This window comes from Pectinophora gossypiella, chromosome 5 (assembly GCF_024362695.1).
Source record: "Pectinophora gossypiella chromosome 5, ilPecGoss1.1, whole genome shotgun sequence".
Classification (NCBI taxonomy): Eukaryota; Metazoa; Arthropoda; class Insecta; order Lepidoptera; family Gelechiidae; genus Pectinophora; species Pectinophora gossypiella.
Window position 1 is genome coordinate 8,941,737 of NC_065408.1, and position 22,879 is coordinate 8,964,615.

Here is a 22,879-nt window from a genome sequence, read left to right on the forward strand (position 1 = left end):
ATCCTCCGCCCGTCGCTTAAATACATTTCCACATGATGTATATTCGTGTGGATTAGAATGGCGGGTGTACTGTTGCAAATATGAGTATGCTATATATAGAAGCAATGTAACTGCAACGTACCTGAATGTACGTCAAGTAATTTGCGGTACATTGAAAATTTATGAAACGGGAGAAATTATAATAATAAAGTGAGCCGCAGTTCTGACAGTACGAATGACGGGTATATTTTGAAAAGAACCGTAATAGATGTGATATTGTTTATCTAAGCAATGTACCTTTATTGCACCTTACAAAAATGTAATCGATATTAAAATGCGATGAGTAATTGACGAGAAATTCAACAACACAAATTTATTGTAAGTTCGCTTTACACTAAATGCAATACTAAAGATCTTTCTCGGCGAATGCGGCGGCCGCGTAGATATTCTAATGGCTGTTTCGTCTCTCGCAATGTTGTCAATTTATATCCACCTTCATTTCTAAATGCTGACCATCTGCAAACTGTACCTACCATTTTTAAAGTGAATCAATGAATTATGAATAGTTTCTGTAAATGTTGTACCGGGTGAGAGCCTTCAGCGCTCCCCATTTGTCCGGCCAAGTAGTTAATGCCATCTGCGGCAAATCTACAATAAGTCACGTCAAAAAAAAAAAAAAAAGAATAGTTTCTGTCTTTTAAAGTCTTTTAAAGGTGAGTTCAAAAGCACTTTAATAGCTAATTTAAATCTAATAACGCACCCATATTCACATTAGGTACAATGTCTATGAAATAATGTTTTTTACTTAGTACTTACTCAACGAAATTTTAGTCTTTTATCGAGTTACAATTATCTTGTTCTTGAGATGAGCAATAAATTCACTGATGATGATGATGATGATGATGCGATCCAGCCGATTTCGGCTACTGCGACTGCTTCAACTCCAACGTTCGTGTGCTCGCATGTGGCTTATATGTATAGCCAATCTTATTGGAAAAGATCCTCCCACATAGTGGGCATGTGAGTACACCATTTAAATATGCACAATTCTCTTTCGTATAATAACAATTATTATTGCATTCACAGGTCCGCGGAGGCCCGTGTTGCTCTATGTATTTACATTACTAAATTTAGATTAAGTGGTTTAGTGTCTAAATATTAATAATTTAAAAATCAACTTTTCGTAATGTTTATTTAGAACCAAAAATCTGTTGTCTTCTAATTAGGTAGTATAGATATCGTGGCCAGTATTATAGGACGACTTATTCATTGACACTTCCGAATTGTCAACAAACAAACTCAATATATTTATTAGTAAACGTAAGTATGTGATATAGGGGGTCAATAAAACCATAATTTTATATTTTTTACTCCTGTTTTAATGGATTTGGTGTTGTAAAATAATTATCGATCAAAGTGTACAAAATTACAGGCCTTTACAGTAGTAAGTTTGGCGCATTAAGAGTGAATAGTAATATTACTCGTTACAGCACGTGTCGAGTCCAATATCATTATAAATATTTAGCCAAAGTTATTATACATAAATCGATATATTGCTTACTTTGCTGTACCAGTAGGTATTTGTACATATTATTATAATATTACGTATGATCTTCCTTAGATGTTATAACTTTTACTATACAAGATTGTTTGATGTTGATATATACTTTATTATAATGAGCACAATGAGTGACAATTTCAAAAATAACATTTTAATAATTATTTACATGGAACCAAAGGGTCGACAAGGTGGACGTTATGTCATTACTTTGAACAAAATCCCATTCACGCCAGTAAGATAACTATTTTAGTCCAAAGCTGGTAGACTGACGCTGCGTATAATTTATATACAATTTTAAGCACTTTAAACTGAAGTATTTATATACCTAAAATAAAAAATGAATATTGCTAGGTAATCACTTAACAGAGATAATTATCTTACTGACAGTGATATCGAGTTACACAGAAATTTTACTAATGAGTGTACAGCAAAACGTCGCAAAGTAGCTATAACTATAAAAGTTCAACAAAATATATAACTCTGAGTAATTTAAGGAATGGCGAGAAGTTATTAAACAACATCAACTCATGAGTACAGAGACTTAAGAGATTTCTTCTAGAATGCACGTATTGCAATCTTTAATAACTATTTATTATGACATCAAACATTTTTGTATTTTTAATGATGAGAGTTATTAACTGCGCAGTTTCTAATCTGACGTTTGACCTTTAAAATACATCCTATATCTAAGGAACAATACGTGCTTTGGTGTCAAAAATATTTCGAGATACCGATAAAGACTTGGATTTAGTTAATACATCGAACATTATAATGACTGCAGCCTACTTGACGTAGTACTAAGTACTATACTGTTAGTAAATATATTATTATTTACAATTTCAAATCGGCCTCTATCGGGATCGCTACATTACGAGCACAACATGAAGAAGCTGTCTCTTCTGTCTCTAATTTATATATTATTTAATTAGTTGATCGAAATGAACATTTGATCTTCAAACATTTATTTTGTATTCAAAACCCTGTTCGTAGAAACTCACATAAAATCTATTATTATGAATAACGTAACGACATTGAAATAATGAAAACAATATTGTAACGTCGAAATAATGTTTCTATATTAATGTTGCGTCTGAGTAATGACATGTAAACAGCATACATCTTACATCGGCAAATTCAAAATTCAACTTACTAGATAGCTGTGTAAACGGTATAAAATATACAGGGTAATTTTATAGTTAATTTATAAGTGATTGCATGTAAAAATCTTATATTCGTACGAACAATAGAAATATACAAAAAGCTATCGTTGGTGTACATCACGTGTAAACTGGACTTATAGCTGCGCTCAGCTCGGTTACTCACAAAGCTTACACATCATGGAAACCAATTAGTAGTACTTATGTATAATTTTTGCCAAACTTTATTACTAATGTATTAAAATTTATCTCAGCCTTTTCGAATAGGAGAATCATAATTACTTGGAATTTGGAGTATAAAATAGTAACTAGTAGACTCGGTGAATTAACATTACACGTAGTAGGGCCCCGCGGCGCAGGCTAGGCGGGGCGCGGTGCGCGGGCGCCGCCCGGCGGCCACGCGGGCGGTACTACTCTACGATGTGAAGCACCATTTGTTCTAGCGTAGGGGAAATGTACACAGTTCATCGATTCTAATCTAAACAATATTAGAGTTACGTTTAATGCACACATGCGCTTACTCTCCTTTAATCATTAGGAACAACGATTTAAAATACTATACGAACGTTTCTTTAGGTCAACTTAAAAAAATATGATTGCGCTTTTGGCACTTACCACTAATCAGTTGATATTTTCGAAACATTAATTTTATAATCAAGCGGAGAACAAATTCTACGATAGCCTGCTTTACCAAGGTTTGAAGATATATAGAACGAGTGGTACGATTAGCATTCTATACAACAGGTAGCTGTTTGAACTCTTTGGTGAAGTTGTTATCGAAGATTATTGATTGATGGTTTGTTGAACATCCAAATCCTAAACCGGACAGAGTAAAAGTATGTATCGATACCACTTTTATTAAGATCTAGAAATAGGTATATGTATGTAGGCGAAACTTGAATTACATAGAAAAACATTTAAATTAAATAAAGTCGATGTCACATAATTCCTATTTACAATAGAATTCTACTTTATGTATAAAATTGAGCATTAGTATAAACAAAGGCTGCTGAAACCTTAAGTGTAGTATTCAAATGCTTATGGTAGTATATTATATACTCCCAAACGGGCTAACATAAGTACTTAGTACTTATTAATAATATCTCGTCGCACTTAAAACTAATAAATTTACAAATGTACAACTTAACGTTCATATCGTAATCTCATAGCCACTGGTCGAGACGAGACCGCAAGCTCGTCCCACGATCGTCTTCTACACAAATACTTTCGATAGATCACAAGCGGGGAATCACATGTAGCGGCGGGGAACAGGCGGCGCGATAGCGGCGCGTGCGGCTCGGCCGCGGCTCAGGTGCACTCGATGATGAGCGGCTGGCTCGACTCGATGACACTAGGGCGCGGCTCGCCGCCGCCACCGTAGTGAGGTGCGTCGTGCTCGCCCAGCGTCCGGTACGCGGCGCCCGTGCCCGGCGACGCCTGCCCCGGCGCCGCCAGGTGTGGCGTCGTGGAGTGCGCGTGCGCCCCGTGCGCCCCGTGCACAGCCAGCAGCGCGTCTCCGTGCGACAGCGGCACGCGCGCCCCACCGGCCACCACCAGCGCGCCCTGCGACGGTGAGTGTACCTCGTACGCCTCGTGCCCCTCTCTTTCGTGGCAGTCTTTGTCGACAGAACCTGCGAATTGCACGCGAAAATGAAATCGGCCGCGATCAGCGAGAGCGCAAGTGAAAGTTGCGGTTCACCTACGAGGAGAAAGTGCAGCGCACTGCAGTTGCTCTTGTGACTACGCTCGCGATTGTTGGTTTGTTTAATTTTTAATAGTAAAATATGAGTTTAAATTTCAAAACAAAAGAACTAAAGTGGGTGTTTTATTAAATTTCTTCGCTGAAATTTAAAGTGAATAATGATTCTTACCAATGCATTCAGTGTTGGCAGCGTTAGTGATGGCGAGGACTTCCTCGATGTTGTTGGGTTTGCAACTGGTAGTTTTCCAGTGAGTGCGTAGTCCAGACGCGCTGATGTACTTCTTGTCACAGCCTTGGCATACGTAGGGCCGGTCATTTGTGTGTAGTCTTTTGTGTAACTTTAGGTGTACGAACTGTGTGAATTTTTGCATGCATAGATCACATGCGTAAGGTTTCTGTCCTGAGTGTAAACGTAGATGTGTCTTCAAATTGGAGGTGGAGGAGAACCTCTTCTTACAAATGTCACACTGGTGCGGCTTCTCGCCCGTGTGTACCAGGTGGTGTTTTTGTAAGTGCGCTAGTTGTGTGAATGATTTGCTGCACACGTTGCATTTGAACGGCCGTTCACCCGAATGTGTTCGCAAGTGCACCTTCAAGTTAGAAAGTTGTCCGAACGTTTTGCAACAGACATTGCACTCGTAATGCATTTTTCCATCCTTTTTCTTCAAGGGATATGGTAAACTCCTGTAACCCCGTGAAGACTGTGAGTTAGGGCTCACCGGGCCCATCATCAGGCTGCACGAGCCGTCGGGACTCACGCTTCCGTGTGCAGGTATCAGTTGATTGTTCATGTTGGAATTTTGAATTAGACTTAGTTGTGAACAGTTCTTAAGTGTAATTACGCTAGTAGACGATGGATAATGATGGTTATTTTGCCCATTTTGAGATCTTTCATATTGATGAGATGATGTCACTGTAGGTGAATAAGTACTGGGCGGGGAACCCAGTTGCGTGATAATTGTAGAATTTGGCGGAGAATACAAGCTGTATGAATAATTCGGATAGTGACTCTCATAACGCGTTTCTCTAATCTCTCTTATTTCTCTGATTTCACGAATTTCTGTTGTATGTGGAATAGTGTGCGGAGGCGATGAAGAATAAATAGATGCAGCATTAGGTATCGGTAGCTGCTGTGGCAGTGGCAGTAGTGATGGCAATGGAGTTAAATTAGAGCTCGAATCCGGACTGCAAGCATTGCCATATCGTTGACTTTTCTTGTAAGAATAAGCCATTTCCGTAGGCGATGATGGTGGTGGAGTGGCATTTGGTTGTCTGCGGCTCGGATCATTGTTATTAGTATCTATTCTGTTGCCAGTGAGAATAGTTTCCAGGATTCGTGTGTCTGGTGGAGAGTATCTCATGAACGCGGGTGGAGGAGTTGGCGAAATAGTGCCTTCCTCATAATAGGGCTTGTTTAATGGAACTAAAGCGTTCTGTGATGATTCTAGCACGATCACTGTAGAAGTAGCTGGGTCGCGTCGTGGTGGTGATAAATTCTGAGGGGACACATTTACCATTTCTTCAGCTATGATTAATTCTTTCTCACTCTCGCAATCCATGTCTTTGTGATTTTGATATTGATATGCTCTTGGCATTTTTATCTTGACTTTTCTGTACTCGTTGCGGTGCATGTCCTGGTCCATCTTTTGAACTATTACGGTTTCCTTGGGCTCATTTGTTTTATTTGAGCAATCCAACACGTAGTTTTCAACATCAGAATCACTAGAATCTTCTGGAGGCGTGAATTCATCATGGTAACCATTACTGTGATAGCCCTCGTCTGAACGAACTGACCCATCATTAGGGGTCAGTTGATGTTCGTAATGAGCTGCACCGCAATGAGTTAATCCAGGAGATTTGCTTCCTAGTTTATCTTGATGATTTTGTGCCATAGGAGAAGGTCCACGCACATCTCGTAAGTGTTGATTTTGTGCAGGGGACCTATTACAATGCATTCTAGGATTGTCTAACTGATGAATGACAACGTGTGATGTACTTTCCTTGTGTTGATGGATAATTAATGTCGGATTATCTCTGTGATGCATTTTCACAGGTGAAGGCGGTTGCATTAAACCGTTAGGTGTCAATGGCCTTTGCTCACCCACTGATGGGTGTTCTATTTTACTGTGCATAACATTTGTTGATATTTCTGTCCTGGCGATCGGTCTCTCATTCTTGATACGTGGTTCTTCTCGCGGCAGAGCAGGAGCGTTCTCATGAAACGGCTTATCAATCGCTTCACGTTTCCGTCGACGATTTGGCATTTCAGCTTCCAACAGTTCCTTAGTGTTTGTAAGTCCAAGAACGTATTTCATGTGATTGAATGCAATTTCTGGGTGAACTGGAGCTGGCGGCAAGCCGTATGCTTTTTTGATGGTTTCTTCTTTGCCTGAAATAAAAGGACTTGTTAGTGCTTTGTATTGCACCGTTAATACGAAATATTTGTCTTTTAATCCTAAAAATACTTACAAATAGAGTATGTGGCTCTTTCCGGGTCGATATCGTAGCCAAGCCTCGTAGCAAAATCTTTGCAGTACCATACCATCAGCTCTTCGTTTGGCATTATATCCCTGAAACCAAATGAATACTTTATACTTACAATTTCAGAACTTGTGTTGTATGAGTAGTGGTGAAGACAAGAACTAGCGAATTATGCAGTGAAGTGTTGTGAAGTGTAATATTACCTGATGGTGTAGAAGTATATGTGTTCCTGATGCTGGCAGGCGACGAGGTTCATCACTGAGAGCGAGTACGCGGACGCCACATACCGCATCCAGTTGGCCACACTCGTGTCTGACCCGTCCAGGTAATAATAGTCACTATCCTTGAATATCTGTAAGAATACACACTTATTAAGTCTTATGAAATGATAAGCAAGACACTGTCACAGATTACTTAATAGTTACTGCACTGTTTACAATTTCGCTTTTAAATTTTACTTTTATCTGGTATTCCAATAAGCAAAATATTTAAACATATCTCAATAAGTATAGTTTAGTTTATTCAACACCTAACAATGTTGTTTTTTCAAATAATCTCCTAACATTTAAACTAATTAATCTCATTTGGTAGTTCAACAGACACTACACGGAACATGATAGGCGCATGTACATTATAATATTAAGCATATATACGTTGGAATCAGTTACTGTTAGTTTTGTAAGCATATGTAAAGGGACAGATGACGTATGAAGTATGAAGCACGTGGCACGTGCATAGTGTTTACTAAGCGCGTGCAGCTGATAGTGGCGTGTTGTACCGGTAGTGCGTTCAAGGACGAGATGCAATGTCGCTGCATGTGGGACGCGGAAGATAAGCTAGCTCTAGCTCTCAATATATGCTCTGTTCCCACTTATGAAGCATACCCGGAAATATTAACCCACAATTGCTAAACTGATTCATGTTCTTTAGAATTGTAAACACATTTTATTAGCTCCTTGCTTCTTTAAAACGCTTACTCTGTGATGATAGAGTTGTTTAAGCATTTACTAAGTCGTGTTCCACCTTACTCCGCAGCGTCACGTACCATTAGGTTAGAATTCGTAACACGAAACTTATGTATTTTCAATAATATTTGAAACCATAAATTGATAAGTGAGATCCAAAAAACCACCACCTTAAAAGACATGATTAAGCCCAATCTCACCTTTATATTTCCATAAGTATGATGTCTGACAGTTTCTTGTACCTGGCCCAAAATAGAGAGGAATAGGTTAGTTAGAGAGAAGAGTAGATTGAAAGTAGATGTGATGAGTAACAATGTCCTATGTATGCGGATGATGGCAAGGTCACATCATTGATGTCTCCAACAATATGTACAGATGATTTCCACAACCAAATTAAATTAAAGTTGGAATTGTTTCTAGGTATTTGCAAAGCAAGGCGAAGGTGTTCACAATTGTTTTAGTGTTCTAGTTGATGATGTCGAATACATCGCAAAAGCAGTTGTACTTACCCTCCAGTAGTATCGCCAGGAGACCTTGTCGTTGGGTTTGTTGGGTGTCCGGGAGCCCTCGAAGGGCCCGAAGCGAGTGCCCCGTGGAATCACTCCTATACTCCAAACACCTTCCGTCTGTAAAATGTGTAATTTGTAGTCACACTGCACTGACAGGACACGGTATTCAGATCTAGGTTTAGTAGCTGAATATCGTCTAGATTGGACAACGCCCGATCAATAACTGTATAGAGATCTGTCACTAGCGTGTATGTAATAGGTTGAAGTGTAAACGTACCGGTGTGTTGGGAGTAGATAATACTGCAGATGGTCGGAGCGCGAGGCTTCTGGGGAGCGTCTTCTCGGCACGGTTGGGCACGCCGCGGTCGCACGGTACATCGGGCACGATGTAGACGGTGAGCCTTTCGAACTCCTCCTCGCGCATGCGCGTCACGTCGTATGCGCCCGCGCTCGCGCTCGCGCCTCCGCTCACAGCGCCCGCGCCGCCTCCAGGGCTGCCCGCGCGGCCCACTGTCGTGCTCGCTACTTCCTCGCTCGTTGACTGCTCCACCACGAAAAACATTGACATTTTATTATCACCCAAATTAACGATTTACACAACGTAACACTGTCTTTATTGGAAACGGATCAACTAACAAGTCGAATCGCAATTTCTTATCGAAAACAGAGCCACAATACCACAGACAGGACATTTTCAGGTCCGAAAAATATGCAAAGCTACGTCGCAGTGAAATGCATTTTCCCCTTCGCAGCCGGCTGCAATTTCGGCGGTCGTTGACTTATTCTGAATGCTATGTTCTTCCGGAAAGGGTTTATTTTACAAAGTGCGAGGTGACAGGCGCGGTTCGATAAAGGGGCGGCGCTACTACTGACCCAGTTTTGTGATAAGTGCGCACTTTCCATTGCGCACCAACACTTCCCCTTTGCCTATTTATATTTTCAGAAAACTCGGTTCACTTCCAAAATTTCGGCGATAATGTAATTACATAAGACGTTTCATATAGCCTATAGGTAGGTATGTACATCATCGTAAGTCAGGCTCCAGGGTCTACATAGACCAAGAATTTCTCAATTTACGAAATAATCTATGAGTGTTTAGTATGTGTACTGCACAGATAGTAAGATAAGTATTTTACTACGGTTCTATAACCTACTAAATACATATTATACAACTACTTATAACAAATACTCACAAGTCTCATTTTGATGAATGTTGGTGATTTTCAAATTTAAAATCACATATTATTCTTTAATTGATGAGTGGAATTGTACCTGAAAAGAAAAATAATACAATTTAGAATCGTAGGAAAAGTCACAGTAAGATCCAGCTAAGTTAAAATTAAACAAACTGAGTGATACATATTTCCCATAACATATGCCCACGACTGTATCCCAATTGGGGTAGTTGTAGGTACATCCTGCTATCTTGCTAGATGAACTGAGTACCCACAGCTCACCGAACTTTCTGTTAGAACAACGATATTTCTTTTTCGTTCATACTAAATTACTTATATCAGATTTACTCCCCTTAATTAATATAGATTACTTTAATAGAAACGAAACTAGAGAATCAATGATTATTGCTGTTTATTTGTTGACGGTGCATTGAATATTTGCCAATTTGGCAGCCGGCTCGTGGAATACGGAACCGGGACTCAGGCACGTAGCTTCAATAATTCTTTGCAATCTGTTAATTATGGCAAGGGTGTTCCGAAATACGACGAAAACCAAAATATCATTCGGTATAAAGCATAAACTCGCGGAGTGGGAGAACCCGTGTGTTTTCCCATTTGTTGGTATTCCTTCCGATATTTACGTACACATTTCAAAACGTGCGCGTTCTCATGGAAACGGCAGTTGAGCAATCGCCAAGTTCAACATTTCATTGCATAATTTGTCGGCAGGCGGGTTACGGCCGACGACTCCTCTCGATGAGAACGAAAAATTTGTTTCCAAACCGGCCACATTTGACATTCAAATTGTTGCGCAAGCGGCGCCGGAGCGAGCATTGTAAACATTATGCGCTGCATTTGTAATGCATTTATGTACGCATTTTGTAATTGCACTTATGTACCGTAAGTTAGTTACAAGCTCCTCTATGTTAATCAATTATGTTTCTGTACACCCACTCAGTTTTTAGAAAAAGTGTCATTGTAAAAATTTGCGTTACTTGCCGTTAGACCGAACGTTAGTAGAGTTTTGGCATTCAAAACTGTCTGCCTTTTAGGGGAGTAGATGCGGTTTGTAAATGTAGACATACGTGGGCGAGTCATGGACGGAAGACGAGATGACGCGTAAGTGAAATTAAAATTAATGAGGGGTTGAGACAAAGATACCATCACGCCAACTAAATGACGTGCCAATCCAATATAAGTAGTCTTATTTTAGTGCATACTGCGCTTGCCATGGCGCAACAAATGGATATAGATTATCAAAAGGAAAACCTGTTTATTTGTTGTAATTGACGTAATTGTACGCGTAGAGACGTTATTTAACTATTGTTCATAAACACTACTTACATAATAGAAAAACAGGAAATATCATTGTCATGAACTTGACTGAAAAATATTGTATTCTAATATAAGAGGAATGGAAATAGTCTTTATATCATAAAGCAGTGAGAGTCTCGTGCGCGTAAGTATAAATAAAATACTTGAGGATATAATTGGAAAGTGTAGCATAATTAGTTATGGGTTATGTAAGAGTGTTTACAATAGGCTGCTACTTGATATTATCAATGATGTTGAGACTGAGGGGGGGGGGGGGGAGAGGTGAGGAGGGGAGTCTGCACGTGACTGCGTCGGCGGTTGCGCAACAGCCGCGCAATGTCACCCCGCGCATGAGACCGCCGCGCCTGCGCCCTGCGGCCCTGACACATGCCCTCAACTAATGCTACACTAGCAGAAACTTTGTCAACAATCTATACTATGTTCCATAATATGGATAATGCATATCTTTAATGTTACGCTTAATTGCTTTCTTGTGAGAACATTGTATTGCGTTCGAACCACAGAATTCTTCACTGACAAGTATAATAACACAACAAAGTTAAATTGTATTTTAATTTGACAAGTATATATCTACGTAGGTAAATATTTATATAGTTAGGGAAATATAAGTCTTATGCTAATGTCACTTTCACTTACAATATAAATATTAAGTACTACCTTTTATCTAACGATTCTATTGTTTGGTATCTAAAAGCTTATATTATCTTATATTATTATTATCGACACGTGATTTCTGTATATTTATTTTGTGCAATAATGATGCTATTTGATTAAGATTAACAAAATGATAATTCATATACCGAAAACAGTGCAATAATCACTACTACGTATCTTAAGCCATATGTCTGTATTAAACAAAATAAATATTTCTCCCGCGGTTTCCACTTGTATTAAAACTATTAAAAGCTTTCATCAAGCAATGTAGATCAGGTTATTGATCTTCGACAGGCTGTATTGCACAATGATATTCACGTGTATGCGTTGTAACTATGTGCGTTACTACGCGGGTGCGCACCGCGGCGCGCATCAGGAAGCAACCTTGGCGTTCGATGCGCTTGCGCTCGCGCTGCACTTGAACTTGCCCTCATACGCGGACGCGAATCGCGCGCGCCGCCTCTGCTACTAGCGCAACTGATATCTGTATTATGCTATGTTTATATTACTTTAATTAGTGCTATTTGCGCGGCGGATTTAAGTTTTTGAAAAATGAGTTTTATTAAGCACCTTCAACGAAGATTCAACGTAAGAAAATAAGTAGAAAGAAGGAAAATATGAACGTGTTTGACCGCTTTAAAAGCTTATTAAGTATATATATTTTTTATATTACTTACATTTTTTTCTCACTATTTCATTTCTTGGAGGCAATTAATGGTAGTCATATTTTGCTTATAGTTCACTTAGTCCTTAATTTATGTTAATAAATACAAAGCCTTATAAATTTTTGTGCACTCGACGAACATGAGTAGGAAAATTTTGTAATAGTGCTTCAAAGTTACACTGATGGAATATTGCTAGTCACGGAAGGCAATCACGAATAACTGCATTAGAAGCAAAATATGCAGACGTTTTCAGTGCCAAATAATGCAAGGTCAGATATCAATATTGTCATGTCAGTTTATACTGTGGATTTATAAAGTAGTATGTACCTACCTATTGAGCCACGTATTTATATGAGTGCATCGGGAACTGTAACCTTGCACGCTAATAATAAATCTAACATCTTTCCGCTGCACCAGAGGCCGATAGATAAAGATTACGTACCATCGCAAACACGGAATTGATATCGATAATAATAGTTTCATAAGCGCACGCCGTCTCCTTTTGAACAAACAGTATTTATTTAATCAACTGCATTTTATGATTAACATGTGGACTCTGACTTTTGATCATTAACTCACGTAAATTGCAATTAAATACTGTTATACGCAGTAAAAAGCTATTTTGTACATCGTATAGTAAGTAAGTAAATGAAAATATTTCACAATATTGAAAAGAGGCACCGAAGAAAAATGTCCAAAGATGAAATGTGATTAAGTTTTTATACTTGCTTAAGTATGTATTTTTGCCGAATTAATATTCATCATTTTCTTGGTATGAATGTAATAATTATATACATTTAGGTACTTTCTGAACATTTTTTCTATTCAGTGTATTGTGTATTGAATGTAGGTTTCTACCCATAATGTAATTTAATAAAAAGTATATTATAGATGTACTGGCAAATATGTATCCCATTTGTCTTTAAAAAAATATGGACCTAAAATGATGTTTTTTTCCAATTGCAATCAAATATAATTTGTCATTATAATTTTCATTTCAACTATTATAACGTAACGCGGCTGTGCCTATTTAGTTGATGCGACATTGCGATGCCCGGAAGTAGCAAAAACAATTAAATAGTAATACTCACAACAATGGGAAGCAATCGTTACTCAAGGCATTCTCCAAATAACTGGTGCACGCGTAGTTTATGGGTTTATCGCGGATAAACATAGAGTTTTGTCGTCTTTGGTGAGGATGTGATGTGTGTGGGGAGCCGGCGCTGCCGGTGCGCGCGGCTGCGGCGCCGGGCTTAGCGCGCGTCCGCCGCTGCTGGCCGTGCGCGCCGCCCGCGCTCGCCGCGCATTATGCAACGCACCACAGCTCGACCTGCCCCACGTCTAGCCGCGGAGCGCGTCGCACTAACTCGACGCCGCTATGCCCACCGACCCAGATGCACTTTTACGACGCCGAGAATGCAATCGACACACATATTCGCGTCTCGTTCCGATAAACGCATCGACGACGAAAGCGGCCTGTGATGGAGAATGCGGACGAATTTGACAGTAAATGCAGTGAGTACGTCACGTTCGCGCCTAGTGTTCTGGCGTTAGAGCGGAGCGAGACGGCGCAGTGCAGTGCGGCCGCGTGGTGCATTCAAGTTCATTACTTCCGTAGTGTAGCGCGCGCCCGCCGACCGCTGCGCCCCGAGCCGAGGCCGAGCCTGGTCGCGCTCCCGATCCGCGGGAACTGAACGCGGCTGTCTAGCGTGTCCTAGCAATTGACACCTACGTAGGTACCTCTAAAAACTCAGTTAGAAACTTAATTAGGTTTCGGCTTTTAAACTCCGCACTTAGGACTCAAACTAGTTAAATACTTATCGAATTACCGAAGTATTGCAATATAATGTCTCTTTGGTCTATAATAATTCTATCACAATGAATTAAGAATTGCACTTAATAAACCAATCACCTTATAAACGGCTAATGTTATCGCAAATAAATCGCGAAGGTGCACCATGGGAGCACTAATTAAAACAAGTTGAAAACAAGGTACGGGAGCGGCGAGTGGCGTGCGAGCAGCGAAAGCCATGGCGGCCACCCCGCGCCTCCCGGAACACGCTTTCACTCTCGCAGGTCGTCGACACCACCCTTACCACTCGTCCTCGCCACCCCTAGAAACTCACGCTTCCTGAAATACCTAGCCAGCCTAGGACGTCAAAGCGAGAACTGTAGCCCGACTATAAATAGTAGGGGCAGCACCCGCCACGCTGCCTACCCACCTACCTTCCATTATCCAATATTGATTTCACTATTTACAGCCGTAATCTGTTAACAGCTGCAAACTGTGGAACCTGAATAATGGACCGCTGGTGTGGGATTCTGAGGACTGTTAAAACTATTTGTCATTCGAATGAAAATGGCCCAAAAGTTTACGTTGGAAAACAAGTTATTATTTCCGGATAGGCATTTAATCATTAAATTATCTATACATTCGATACAAGCAGTTGGATGTGCTTTAGTTTTTTCGTCAATACTGGAATGTTGAGTGCTCTATTTGCACTAACCTAGGCTAACCCTTATCCAATTGAAGGGTTAGGGCGCGCGTGACCTACCCTAATCGTCGGCGACTTGTGTCTACCATCGAATGCACCCCACCGTCTCCCAAACTCCCATTGATCGTGTTTTATTAGGCTGTGCGTGGAAAAGTAGGAGAGCATAAATTCTTAGTACAGGGCAAAGAACTCACTTCATTACTCGGAAGGGATATAAAAATCTGAACCGAAGACCACCAGACATCTGGTTTGGCCAGGCTTGTCTTTAAGATAATATTTCAAAACTTACCGAGATAATTTGATTACGGTACTGATTTCACGACAATAACTTAAACAACGTGCCTATAAAATTACTTCTTATTGGTAATAAATAGCAACACGTGTGCAGGTGAGAAAAATAGCTTCAAAGAATGAACGAAGCATTTTCTCTTGTTTGAAAAATGAAATTATCCAATAAGAGTGTTCAATTAGAGCGTGAAAAGCGAAGCGCTTCAAAGAAAATGCAGTTTTCCATCGGTGGAGGCTCGGGCGGTATCAAAACACTGAATCTTCCGGGGTGAATGACCGCGCCGCCTCGCCGCCTGCACTGGCCCGCCGCGCGGCGCCGCTCGCTCGTCTCGCTCGCGCCGGCGAATAAATCGCACGCTGCACTCGTGTGCGGGAAATGCGTTCACTCCGACTATTGGGCACAGGGTCATTGACATCACCACAAATTTTCTTCTTAGGTTCGCTTTGTAGCATAGAAAATATATTTAATCTTATCAACTTTCGCTGCTGATTTTTAGTGAGACTGCGTAGGTTATTTTATTTTTAGACTTGCTCTACATTTTTCTTCACTATTGGGTAGGTAGGTTTAGACTTATTTGAAGTTAATTTTCCCTTCGTCGGAAAATATGAAATGAATAATTATTTCAGGAAAACTGGTGCAATACGCTTTATTATCATGTTTGAATTGGCTAATTGATGAGGGGATTCTGGAGGCTTCCGTGTCTAGTAGAGGGACTTACTACTTGTATAATTAGGATATTTTATCTAAGTACAATTGGTAATGGTGGTTTACTTCCGTAGTAACATATACCATAGTGGTAAAGTTAGAGAACTTTTCGCCATATTCCAACATTTCGACGACGCTATGAATAACAGGGATAAAGCCTTTATTGATCCTGTTTAGTATAATGCTAGTTGGCGTAGGGCCGTCGTACGTCTGTGGAAGTGCTAGTGCCCGCAGTGCAAACTCGATTTCCCCCTTCTTGGGGTAGGCTTCAATACTCATTCATGCCTTTTTCCCTGTCTGGCTGGTGGCGGCGGCATAGCGCGCTCCCGCTCGCCACGCTTCCGTGTTCACACCCTACATACGCGCATGCACTAGACCTAGCCCAATGCAGCGAATTTTGCGTAGGGTCGATGTCCTCTCCTATATCTGTACTAACCGATAATAGCTACGTAGCAAAGTGTCTCGATAAAGCTGGCGAAATATTTAATCGCTTCCCCGGGCGCCCGGTCCGCCAAACCTCCCGTCAATGTACGTACCGCTAGAATGTTTTTGTATTTCACAATTTCACTTTTAGCACAAAATGTGCAATTTTTCTTTGTCGGTGCAGTTTAGTAATTGTCCAATCAAACAATGAATGCGGCTTTAGGGATAAGAACAAAGCTACTCGAAAAACAACGGACCTTCGGGTTTATGGACAGTTTCGAGAATAATAAAATAAAGATGCGCTAAAAAATGCCATTTGCACAAATTGCATCTTCAAAGCTGTAACAAATTCTAAAGCTCGTATTTTTTAGTCTGAAAGTTTTCTACGGTAACAATAAAGTGAATTATGTTGAAAAAGTGCAAAGTTTTCCAAGGACGACTGTCTGCATTGTCTCTGCAATTGGTAATGAGGCTTTGTAAAAAGTATTTGTATTCGGGAAGTTTTTGTGATTTACTGTAACCTGTATTATATACTTTGGCTACGCGGTCGGGTTTTTTAATTTAACCATCGACTTACCTGTAGAGATAATAATTACTGCAGCTGTTACAAAGTGTGGTGGTTCAGGTATTTGTATAATTAATGACTCAATAAAAGTTTTAGACTAGATAATGTTAGAGTGCCATTCCATTTAAATATAGAGCCTCACTTGGAAAGGGGTTTAATGTATTTACGCGCACTAACAAAGGTACAGTTAGATGCAGTTACTAGAATTGGTTGTTGCATTAATGAAATAGATAAATCGAGTGTATAGAGGTGTGAAGTACTAGGCTAGAATGTGGCTAGGGTCAAAACCCGCGTAGTATGTCAGCGTTTAGTATTCCGCGGCGCGGGCGGCCGGGTAACGGGACCGGCCCGGTCTGAACTGGCCTTTACTTTCATCGATCGAGCTCGCCGCCGACACCACTATATCGCTGGTTTACTTTCCTTTGTTGGTTTTGGGCGGCCGATGGAAGTGTCATGCCCGAATTGATGATATCTCGTAATATGCTTTACGTTTCAGTGGCTGCAAGAGCTCTACCACGTTTTTTGTCATTCTCATTTCAATAGAATTCAAAACATCACTTTTTCTGGCTCTAAATCTCCAGTAAATTCTAGAACATGCTGGTAAAGTAAAGCTTAAAACTACATAGGTTTACTTTACATTCTTCTATTCATATTTTCTTTGCTCTACCTATGTATTAAATGGTATAAAATCTCCACGATTGATCATATTCCTCCGCTGTTGATAGTCTCAAATGGATCTAACGGTATGTCCTGACAAAAGACCGTTGTCCCAACTTTTAATGCATTTTCGTCTACCTGCGTTTTACCAAACACTTGCTCCTTTCTTTTCATATTTTTTGTCGCTGTTTGCTAACCATAGATAATCGGCTGTATATTATTGCAGTGGTTTGGACATTATTGAAGGTTATGAAATGGGTTGTAAAACTAATCATGTCTTAGATTATTATCATTTTTTTGGTAATAATTTCGTTAGAAAAACTTGATTGTAAAGTTATATTTTTAATGTATTCATATGAATACTCGTGATAGTTCAATGACACTACTAGACATCGCGTCAACCTACATTTCGCCAGCTACGCTGTTTTATGGAGCCGGTGAGTGGGCTTAATGAGAATCAGTGACATCAGAAATGAGTAGAATCCACTTTTACTGAACTCAATTGTGGCGTGTAATGTAAATGCACTTCTAGTAGTAATTTCTCTAACGAAAGAAACATTAAATCTGACCCTCTTGAATCATATCATGTTTCTGTAGTAATTTAAATTCAATAACAAGACGCGTATTAGCATGTTTTGGCAAGTTCTATTTCGAATTAAGTAAGGTTTTTATAATAATAAGTGAACAAGTTCCCAAGAGCAGGTAATATTGATCTTGGTGTAATGTTACATGTGAGCCACCCCGAGCCTTCGTACGGTGCCTACGGGAGCGCGGTCCCGTTAGGTTGTGTCTATAAAAAATACGAGGGTGAAATCAGAACGCGTCGGGAAGCGCGCCCGTTATACGATGACCACCTTTTGATCTCTGTGTAACAGTACAATATGTTCTCACAGTGAAAACTTTTAGTACTTACAGGAAAACTTGATGACTCAGGTTATGAAGAAAAGAGCTTTTATCCTTTAACTCAGATTCTGTCACACGGGGTTTACCGGTACATCTGATTCGCTGCCAAACGTCGTTGTCTGTTATTCCGTTACTCACGCATATAAATCAATTGACTCCTTTTTGTACGAAGAAAATGATTCCTTTTCATAAAGATCTGCATTTGAAAGCTGTTTACATCTGTTTACTCTGTTAATTGATATAGGTATATGAATACAAAATATTTTGCGACGTAACAACTTTCAGAGCGGTTCAAATAATTATGAAAACTGTTGCTCGATATATTTTAAGTTTGGTATAGGATTTTGAATGAACGGTATTCTATTTATATGCGAGTGTTTAGCGATTATGGTGTAACCATTAACGAGTGAGCGACCGGAAGACTGCCGCGGCATACATATTCTATCATTAGTCATGCATGTGGGACACTCGACCTGCCATCGATGTTTTTACTCACACACGTTGAACTTCCTGCAACTTTACTTTCAAGAATGATTAAATCAGGTGCATTGTTACTACGACCTTCGCCAACGCGCCGATCAAATGTTTGTTTAAATCTAAACAAACATCTCATATCTGTTTTGTATGTTGTGTGCAATAAAGTATATTTGATTGATTTATTGATTGATTGATCTAATTTGCTATCTTTATTGCTTCTCTTTATACTTGGTGAATAATATTTGGAATTGGTTTTCGTGCCGAATTAAATAATTTTCCGGTCATCATGTCCATCTTAGAACTTAACAAAAGTAGCTGCAAGTTGCGTTGGTTTGGTTTTGACCACCTTATTAGGGAGCTGGGGCTGGTTGTATGTAGCTACTTAGTACGTTTATTTTTATTCTCTACTTAAATCAGAGTATTATTTGTATGACCATCCTTAATTATCTCCGAGTTGTCCTTTGAGTCGGTGAAGTGGTTTTTAAAGCATGAGTAATCGAAAGGTCGCGATCAGTCGGCACTCGAGCGAGAAAAGTTACATAATGGGTGCGTGCCCTCGCCCCGAGTACCGTTGCTCGAACAGGTTCCACGCGTTACATGACCCTCTCCCGCGCCGCCGCCGCCGCCCCGAGGCGCGTGCGCATCGCTCAATAACCATTTACTTTCTTCACATCAAGGACCTTCCTGGGACGCGTACTAAACCAATCAGCGTTCCGATTACTTAGACTCCATTGTTTTTTTTTAATTTAAATCTCTTTTTCATTGAAAACAAAAGGTAGAATAGTAGAAAGAGTTGCCTTTATTACTTATTCGTTATAAAATTTATAAAGGGTCAAAGCTTTTGAAAAAGTTATATCCCGACAAAGAGAACAAAACCAAATGCTCATCATGAACCATCTACAACATGAATTTCCTGTCCACACTCCACTCACGCAGTGCAACAAAAACCTGTCAGGATGTCACCCACGTCACCCTGTTGACGGATGATGTCACTCGCTCGCGATGAACTTGTTGCATCAAGGTAGTCCTTATCCTTTGTCAGCGAACTCCATTTCTTATGCAATTAAGTTTTGTATTTCAGTAAAGAAAGGTTGTTTGCGTCAATTTTTTCGAGTTCACGTCTTAACTGTTTTAAAATTGAAATAATGTTGTGAGGTAAACAATTAAGATTCAACTTTATGGTCTGTGGCGTAGATGTAAAAATGGCAAACGAAAGCTGCGAGTGTGTCGAGCTGCGAGGCGGCGCGGGCGGCGGCGCGGGTCGATGACCGAGTTTTCCCGCGGTTTGACAGCCTGCTGTTATATCATCGGTCGTTGTCAGTGTCATTGCCGAAACCGCGCCCGCGCACGCTCACGAGCTATTTTGCATCTTTTGCGGTCCCAACTAAGCTCACTTTTCATCATAAACTCACTTTTTTTATAGTTTTTTGACTCTATGTTAGCTCCGTGCGCAGTTCACGACTACTGTAATTACTTATGTATGTATTCCGAAGCTTTAATTTGGACTCCGCGTATGTACTCTCGCGCAATGCTTGCTCTTTTTTTGATGTTGATTTTTTGTGTAGGTACTTACTTGAATATTGCGAGTAACTTATAACGAGTTTTTTTAAACGTCTTGAGTTGGAAAGCTTTTTATGAGTAACAACTCTAATACGTCCTTACACTTCGTATGTTTTAAAAACTTATCATTTGATTAAACCAGGGACTTGATGTCATCTTTTTCAAAATTAGTTTTTAATTAATTAAATACCCTTTAGTTTATAATGAATAATGTTTCGAGATAATAAACCTTGCAAATTTTGTAAAAGTGGTCAACCTAACCTAATCTAACTTACAGGAGTTCTCAAATATAAAGCCAGCTCTAGGTTCTCAACTCAACCTAACATCAATAAAACCACCTACGACCAAACAATACATGTGCATTCAGTGCTAAAGGATGTAAATTTCCATGTACATAAGAAACCTGTTCGGCTATTAACTATGTATTTTAGTATTCTTTTAGAAGTGCAGTGGAGGCGCGGGCATTACGTAAGGCTCCACGTGTGCCGATATTAGCCTTGAATGTGAACTCGAGCGGTTCAAGGTGCTGTTTTTGCGATCAACAACAATAGATTTAGTGTGTGGCCGCTACGTCGATGCTACGTCCCTCGAAAGCAACCACGTTTATTTATATAGCTGGAGGAAATTTATAAACAGCGCTTGACCTTGTAAGAGCTAAGGAGCGAGATTTGGTTTTATTTTTAAAGTTAGACGTTATTTCTTTAGCAGTGAACGAAAAGGCTAATGATGATAAATTGTATTATTACTGGATTATTACATATTTACCAGGTCATTACTCTCCTATTATATTTAGCACTTAAAAATGGTATAAATAGCCTTGTCGAAAAATTTGGGAAATGGGGGTTAAAAAGGCCACATCGAAGCAGTTCATCTAAAAAAGCAATATTATATTGTTTTACGCATTTAAAAATAAATGCGCAAAGCAAACAAATGTCAAATAGCAATATTGTTTTTTAGATGAACTACTTCGATGTGTCATTTTTAACTCCCTGATATTTAAATAATTTCATTGATTACTTAAATGTCAACCTGATATATTATGTGATCTTAAACAAAAAAAATAATGTAGATTAAATTAATCTGATACAAGTTATTGGCCTTAATATCAGACAAATCTACTTCTACTTTATTATTAAAAGATATAAGTAGGTATACTAACTATGCTAATTTGCAGTTTACATAGTAATACCATGGAGTAACTAATATACATACTACGTAGGTAATAGGTACATACTAGTTTCCAGGAAGAAAATACTGTAGTAGGACAATAAGACCTCTGATTGTAATAGCCTTTCTTGTGTATGTTTAATAATTTGTTCTATACGTATATGTATTGGGTTTCATTTGTAATAGGCACATATTGAAATCACACAGAAGTATATTTAGATCATCCTTAAAGACAATTGAGAAGCCTCCCGACCCGCCTTGAACCTAGTTTTAAATAACAAGACAAAAACTAAACGCATGCTGAAAACAATGATTACATAACATTCAACCACCCTTCCTTACTAAGTATAGATTATACTCGATTGCCTTTATGAGAACTTTCATTGTTAATATTGTTAGTACTGTAAATCTAAAGATAAGTCTACTGCCCAAACTATCATACCAATGTTAGTAAATTAAAAAGATTTACTTATAAACAACAAATTAAATTTAGACATTATAATTATTTCCTCTGTTATATTATACTCATCAGAAAACGTTTTATACAAATACCGTCAAAAGTAATGGTAATAGATGCAGTATAATTATACTGTTAATTCTAAATCTCTGGAATCTTGAATCTCTTAATTTGTTTGTTAAGTAAATACTAATGTATTGATTAATAAATACTTCTGTAATATAAATTTGTTAGTGACTAATTAAAAAATCCAAATCGCCTTAATACTAAGATTAAGAAAGCGCGCGTTGATGTCTTTTAGCTGAAACAAAACAAGCGGCGAGGCTGCGATACACTTCGGTCAATGGTTTATCTTTTACGGGTTACTGCTACATTAGTCATGTTAGTTTGTATAAATTATATAATCCAATATTCTTACCACAAACAGCAAAACAATCCACTAAAGTTGATCACGCCAAATAATCCAGTTTGGAAAATCCACGGGAAAAGTTTGTTTATGTTATCACTAAGTATTCTATCACTGAAACAATCCACTGAACCGTCACTTAAAATTAGGGGAATATAAAAATAAGTCTTATGTTGAGATCTATGTTGCTTTCAGTCTAGGTAAATGCAATTAGTCACTGAGTGTGGGTATAGTCGTCAGTGTGGGGGATGGTCGCGTGTGCGGCTACGGGTGTGTGTGGGCGCATGGTGCGGTGTGCGCGCGCGCTGCCCGGCGACCGACTGTGCCTGCCGCGGCTCTTCCGCACTGCGGGTGAATGAACTGCGCGCGACAGAGACGGCTGCGAGGTACCCATCTCGCACCACACTCAATGCCACGGCCGCACAATTTTTACTATTTATTCCTATAATCTGGAACAAGTGCCATCGATATTTAACTAGCTAATGAAAGCTAGGTGGAAACTCTCTCTAGCTCGTTAGGTGAAAAGTGTCGTGAATAGGCGGGAAACTGGACTCTAGGTACTATACAATGATTGGTAAAACAACACATTGTT

The 22,879-nt window shown here is 39.4% G+C and overlaps 1 protein-coding gene across 3 annotated transcripts; it reads right to left on the reverse strand.

Moving 5' to 3' along the window:
• Window positions 1-1,335: 1,335 nt before the first annotated feature.
• On the reverse strand, window positions 1,336-22,591 carry LOC126366724 (PR domain zinc finger protein 1). 3 transcript variants are annotated; one of them, XM_050009942.1, is made up of 9 exons: window positions 22,300-22,591; window positions 9,548-9,626; window positions 8,632-8,895; window positions 8,355-8,471; window positions 8,046-8,087; window positions 7,084-7,232; window positions 6,869-6,969; window positions 4,569-6,788; window positions 1,336-4,328 (listed from the first exon to the last, which is right to left on the reverse strand). In XM_050009942.1, the coding sequence occupies exons 2-9, from the start codon at window positions 9,554-9,556 to the stop codon at window positions 4,006-4,008; spliced, it is 3,225 nt and encodes a 1,074-aa protein (XP_049865899.1). In that variant the 5' UTR covers window positions 9,557-9,626; window positions 22,300-22,591; the 3' UTR covers window positions 1,336-4,005. The 3 variants fall into 3 exon arrangements, with proteins under 3 accessions (XP_049865899.1, XP_049865898.1, XP_049865900.1); XM_050009941.1 differs by lacking the exon at window positions 22,300-22,591 and adding an exon at window positions 13,275-13,485; XM_050009943.1 differs by lacking the exons at window positions 8,046-8,087; window positions 22,300-22,591 and adding an exon at window positions 13,275-13,485.
• Between the last annotated feature and the right edge of the window lie 288 nt (window positions 22,592-22,879).